General features: G+C 53.1%; 2 protein-coding genes across 2 annotated transcripts; one reads left to right on the forward strand and one right to left on the reverse strand.

Moving 5' to 3' along the window:
* Positions 1–352: 352 nt before the first annotated feature.
* Positions 353–2,002, forward strand: GNI_076140 (hypothetical protein; the record flags this gene model as incomplete). Its single annotated transcript, XM_011132192.1, has 1 exon — positions 353–2,002. The coding sequence occupies one exon, from the start codon at positions 353–355 to the stop codon at positions 2,000–2,002; it is 1,650 nt and encodes a 549-aa protein (XP_011130494.1).
* A 799-nt stretch (positions 2,003–2,801) lies between these two features.
* GNI_076150 (DNA (cytosine-5-)-methyltransferase) lies at positions 2,802–4,887 on the reverse strand (the record flags this gene model as incomplete). The annotated part of the gene is made up of 4 exons (XM_011132193.1): positions 2,802–3,441; positions 3,560–3,703; positions 3,813–4,817; positions 4,856–4,887. The coding sequence occupies 4 exons, from the start codon at positions 4,885–4,887 to the stop codon at positions 2,802–2,804; spliced, it is 1,821 nt and encodes a 606-aa protein (XP_011130495.1).
* Positions 4,888–5,392: the final 505 nt, after the last annotated feature.

Raw genomic sequence — 5,392 nt, forward strand, 5'->3', positions numbered from 1 at the left:
CAAGGACGGTACTAAGATGGGGTCTTGTGATAAGCACGTCACTTCCACAGAACCGTTTTGAGGCAACTATTCTTGAAACGGAATTATTCATTGAAGTACATATCACTCATCGTGCCTTTCCACAGGTGCCCTGGTACAGAGGGACCACATATGCGGTCGGCTGTGAGAAGGGCAAGTTGAAAGGACTGGAGGGCTACTCTTCGCTCTTTGATATTCTCCCTCCCCCATGTCCTGGTCCTCCGTTTCCGTGCCGGTGTCATGCCCTCCCGGCCTTGTGCCAACTTTGCACCCGCCACTGGTCGTGTAATCCCACTTCGTCGAATCACGCCGATCCAAAATTTTTGGATCGAAAATGAAGACAATGGCGTGTTGCGAATCGAAGGGTGTTGGCGCCGGGGAACTTCTCGCATGGCTCATGAACTCCGAGGGGGTCCAGCCGGCGGTTGATGACTGTGTTGTGGCCATGTTGACACTGGCTGTGCCGAAGAGAGTGAGACGTCCGATAACAGAGAGAAATCGGATTGTGCAATTTATCATTGCGGCGCCTAAAGACCCCTTGACCAAGTTAATCAGAGACAACCAAGTGGGTACGGCTGACTCGGATGAAGAGACTCCATTGGCTGAGGAGGGGAGACGATTTGGCTGGCTCCGCGCATGCTCCCGCATTTTAATGGTCCGTTCCGATCGTGAGACCTATGGTCTGGCCGAGGGTATGGCCATGAGTGAGCTTAGGGAGTACTTACAACACGTCGACCCGGGGAATAAGTTCTCCGAAGTCACCGAACGAATATGTCACGAGAGCGCGGGTCGGTCGATGTCGGAGTTGCGAGAGATACAGAAGAAGGCGTACGAAGACCTGGATAATGAGCAATTGAAGGTCGCGACCTGCAGACCCCTGACGCGTGAGGAGCTCGAAGACCTTCGCGCTTTCTCAGATACACTGTCAGAAGAGTGGCTGTCGTTGTTACGTCGATACAGGGGGTTTGACGTCCCACCCGATTTAGGTAACGGTTCAGATGTCGAGGCTGGTCGGTCTTGCTGTTCGACACAATGTATGCCGAAGCCATGTATCACGAATCGTTGTCGCCTGGCTCTTTCTGTCAGTGCTGCCTTACTTGGTGGATTATCTGTATGGGGGATATGGCACTGGGTGTCATCTGAATACGGTTCTTCCTTGGTCGATGGGACAGCAGCTAAACGAATGTTGGAGAGCTCGAGTACTCCAAGCACGGACCACACCGCCATGAGCGAGGCAGAAACGATCCCATGGTATGGGAGTCAGTTTAACGTTCCATTGAGCAGACAGGCGTTGGACGGGCTCCGAACCATGAAGTCGGAATGTCAGGAGGCGCTCAACTCATCGGGCTACATGGATGGCAGCTGGCCCATTATGAATCGGGTGTTAGGATCATATCCGTGTGAGGCTCACAGTGGGCAATTGCTGTGCGGAACACGTGACGCTAACATGACTCGCACGTGCCATCATTTTGGCGGTCCATGGACGTACGACGCCTTTGCGGTGAGGAATGCGATTGGGAACGACCAAGATTGCGTTGTACGCTGCGATAATGAAACTGAAATGGCGCGCCATACGTGGGAGGAGGTCCACCGACGCTTGCGTTTCTTTCCTTCGTATCGACCCTCCTACTCGAGCGAAGCGACCGTTGAGGATTTCCAGAGCATACTGGATGACCGCTACCCTCTCGTTGGCAGCTGCTTAATGCGGGGTTTCGACTGTGCTGACGCATCCGATTTCTGTGATTTAGGAACTCTCGCCTGTCGCATCCGTGACAAGGTGGAAAATGTTTCGCGGATGGTGGCGTCACTTCATTATGGAGTGCGTGTGCGAGATGCGTTTGAACGCATGACTCCGTTCAAAACTAATGCCGAAATCTACGAGACCGAATGGTGCAGTTATGATTGTCGGCAGTTGAGTTCGTTGTACGCAAACGCCCTTAAAAATGTGCTGGAGGCAGACCATACAGAGGATGGGAGGCTTTAACGAGTAAAGTAGGCTTGGTGTCAGATGGATCAGATGGGTGAACCAAATGGAATGAAATCTTCGGTCGATAATTGCGCCCTTAAGTGCGACACAAGAAGTCAGGTAAGGAAGCGACCCCAGGTAAAGAACCAATTTCCTGTCAACCCGAATTCTTCATGGAGCTGCGATAACTTCAATAACAAGCGCTTCCCCCTTTTGAGGCTTCCCCCTTTTGAGGCTTCCCCCCGGGACTGTTTCTGTCGCGTTGCTTATCTCAAGTATCAACCGCATCTTGCCACATTCCAGCGTCGTGGAATGGCGTTGCTCTGCTACGAGGGGTTGCAACCGATGGTTTGATGATTGTGTTGTGATAATGTTGACACTCACTGTACGTCAACCGAAGGTCGCCGAGTGGATATCAATGCTACGGAGAATTCTGCCGCTCTCTTGAGTACCGAGGAGACACGATTTGGCTACTGCACGCATGCTCCCGCAGTTTATAGTACGGCTCCCGCGCTTTGATGTACCGCCCCGATAGTCAGACCAACAAATCTACCGGCGAGGCTTTTATTCCGGCCAAGGCATTCATGAGCTGCTGTCAAGTAAAGAGCTTGAATCAATTGGATACGCGAGATGTGTTCGCACACGCACACGACTTACTCAACACCAACCAAGAACAATACCACGAAAATGTGGACGGAACGTGTGAAGTCGATTCTTGCTAAAAGAGTTTGTGCAATTAGCGCACCCATACCGAGTGCGCTACCATACCCATGCAATTAGTCACGGTTGATAGTCCCATGATTTCTTACCAATGGTTTCAGAGTTCTATGATTTCTTGATTTATTTTTGCGGGAGCGCCTGCGGCAGCGTTAGTTCGTTCGTTAAGCAACAGGGTTTTGGCGGCGATCTTAGACCGATTGTATTCAATCAGGTCCCAGTCGGGGGTTTCATTCTGTTGGATGTGCGTAGTGACGCACTGTGTTATGAGTCCGCCAATGATGGCACATTCCGAAGGAGAGAGTATGTCCGATTCCCGACCACGCACCTTCTCCTGCAGACTGCGCACAACATGCAGAGGGTCACCTATTCCCACAAGCACTTCAGTCTCAGTAACGACGTATATCTGGGCGACCGGCGCGCGTTTTATGGACGTAATTGCCTGTGTCCAACTGGCAGCACGGGACAAACTACTAACTAGAATGGTGGACCGTTCAGGGACCTCCGAGAACACCCCAAGACCCACCAGAGCGTTCATCCGTCGCAAGCACTTCTCGTACCACACAGCCACGCTCTTTTCCGGCGCAAACATGTTCTCACGAGGAATCACAGACACCAGTTGACCCTCGTACGGAACGTCGTCAAATAAATCCACATTCACTCCAGCTGCCGCCAAGTTCTTCCCCACCTCCATCGTCACCCCGTCCACGCCCATCAAGCACACTCGGTTTGACATCATCCTACATCAATAACTTGTTCCCCGCACTCGACCCGGTAACCCCAAACCCAGGTGGCTCCAGTGACCAACCATGAGCTGAGCCCGGTCGGCAACTAACTCGTTCAGACCCAACTACTTACTTTACTTGCGCATCGTAACCCCACAGCCTTATTTGGCGATCGTACTGCTTGAGTTGGTCCGCATTCAAGACCTCACCCGACTTTCCTTCGTCCATTTTCTCTGTGACTAAAAATGGCCGTAATATATCGGCAATAACGTCCACCCTACAAGCAAAGATGATCCTCCCCGCACCATCCTTGCCCTATCCCGTCCTCGCCATGCAGGTAATGTAATGGCACAGTTGTATACACATACAAGCACATGTGGACTTACGAAACGGAGTTACCCACTAGCTTATATTGGAGCCGCAAAGAGAAGGGAGAATCCGCGTCAAAATACCACTCTTTCGGGAACCCGTGGAGCGCTAATATCTCATTCGGGGTGAAACGGCGCACCCGGTCAACCTGTGCGTTCACCGTTTGAAAGCGGTCCCCCGCGCCTTCCTTCCCGGACATGGGCCCCATTCGCATGACCGGTCCCGTCTTGCCCAGGTACTCTCCGTAGCCACCCGTAAACGTCCCCACGGGTCCTCGACTTTCCAAGAAATCCAAGTCGACCAGGTCAAATTTGAAGTTCTCCATTTTCGCCAATTTGCTCGGCGGAATAAAGTACTTCTCGTCCTGGACATTTCGATCCACATACGCACTCAAAGGCTTATGTTTCCTACCCGTCCTCGTCTGGACTGTCCCTGTTTGGTTCGTTCCTGTTTGGTTCGTTCCTGTTTGGTTCGTTCCTGTTTGGTTCGCCCCTGTTCGGTCCGCCTTGCCTAGATCTCGTCGTCGAGCGACGCAGTAGAACCGACTGCGCTCGTAAGGAATGCCAATGTCAGTGGGAGACTGGTAGTACTCAAATAGGTCGTAGTTGGCCTCCATTGCCTTTCTGAACCGGGTGTAGCTGTCACTAGCGCCGAACCCTGGTACGTTCTCGATGAACACGAACGGAGGCTGTTTGTCTTGCAATACTTCTATCACTCGCAAGAATGGTTGCGCACGCGCATCCTCTTCGTGCAACTCCTTCCCACCTTTCGTAAACGGTTGACAAGGCGGGGATATCAGCCAGATATCCGCGTCACCTATGCCCCCAAAGTCCACAGTCATTATATCCTTCACCATGTACTTCGATTCCAAGGCTTTCAACTCCCCAGGCATGCACCCCCGACCCTTCGCCTCCAACCAAGCCATCCGGCACTCTCGAGATATATCCAACATACACACCAACTCCGTTCTCAGACCCAGTTCATCTAACGCACACGTCAGGCCCCCAATACCAGCGAATAAACTACCACAACACTACTCGCACAATGCACCCCCGCCTACCTCACTACTCTTAAACAATGCTGGCCATTCATCGCCGAATAAAAAGCCCCCACCCGGCGCGCCTGCCTGGTCTCATGTCCAGCTTCTACTCCGTTCCATTTTCATTCCTTCCCACCGAGTCCCTCCCATCCATGTCCACGGGCAAGAGCTTGCCTGCGCACGAGAACGACTTTCGTACGTGAACGACTTGTGATCTTTAAGGAGGAGTGTTCCTTCGCTTGGTCGGCGTCCAGTTAACGTCCGAGGAGGAACTGAGTTCAAAGTCCGAGTCCATTGAAAGCAACCGGTCAATAGCCACGGAAATTGGCACCGCGCCGTTTTGGGGCACCGCACCGCTTTGAGCGACCGTGCGGCTTTCGGACTCCGTGCCGCTCTGGGGCAGCAGGGTGCCGTTCTGGGGAGGCGCGGAGGGTTCCTCCCAGCCGCTCCCGGACGCGCGCAGGCGCGGCAGCGACTCCTGCGAGAAGGCCAGCACGCGTTCACTGGTGCGCGCGGCGGCTACGAATTGAGGCGTTTCGTCCAGACCGCTGTCTGTGG

This window comes from Gregarina niphandrodes (genome assembly GCF_000223845.1).
Source record: "Gregarina niphandrodes unplaced genomic scaffold scaffold00013, whole genome shotgun sequence".
In the NCBI taxonomy this organism is placed as follows: Eukaryota; Apicomplexa; class Conoidasida; order Eugregarinorida; family Gregarinidae; genus Gregarina; species Gregarina niphandrodes.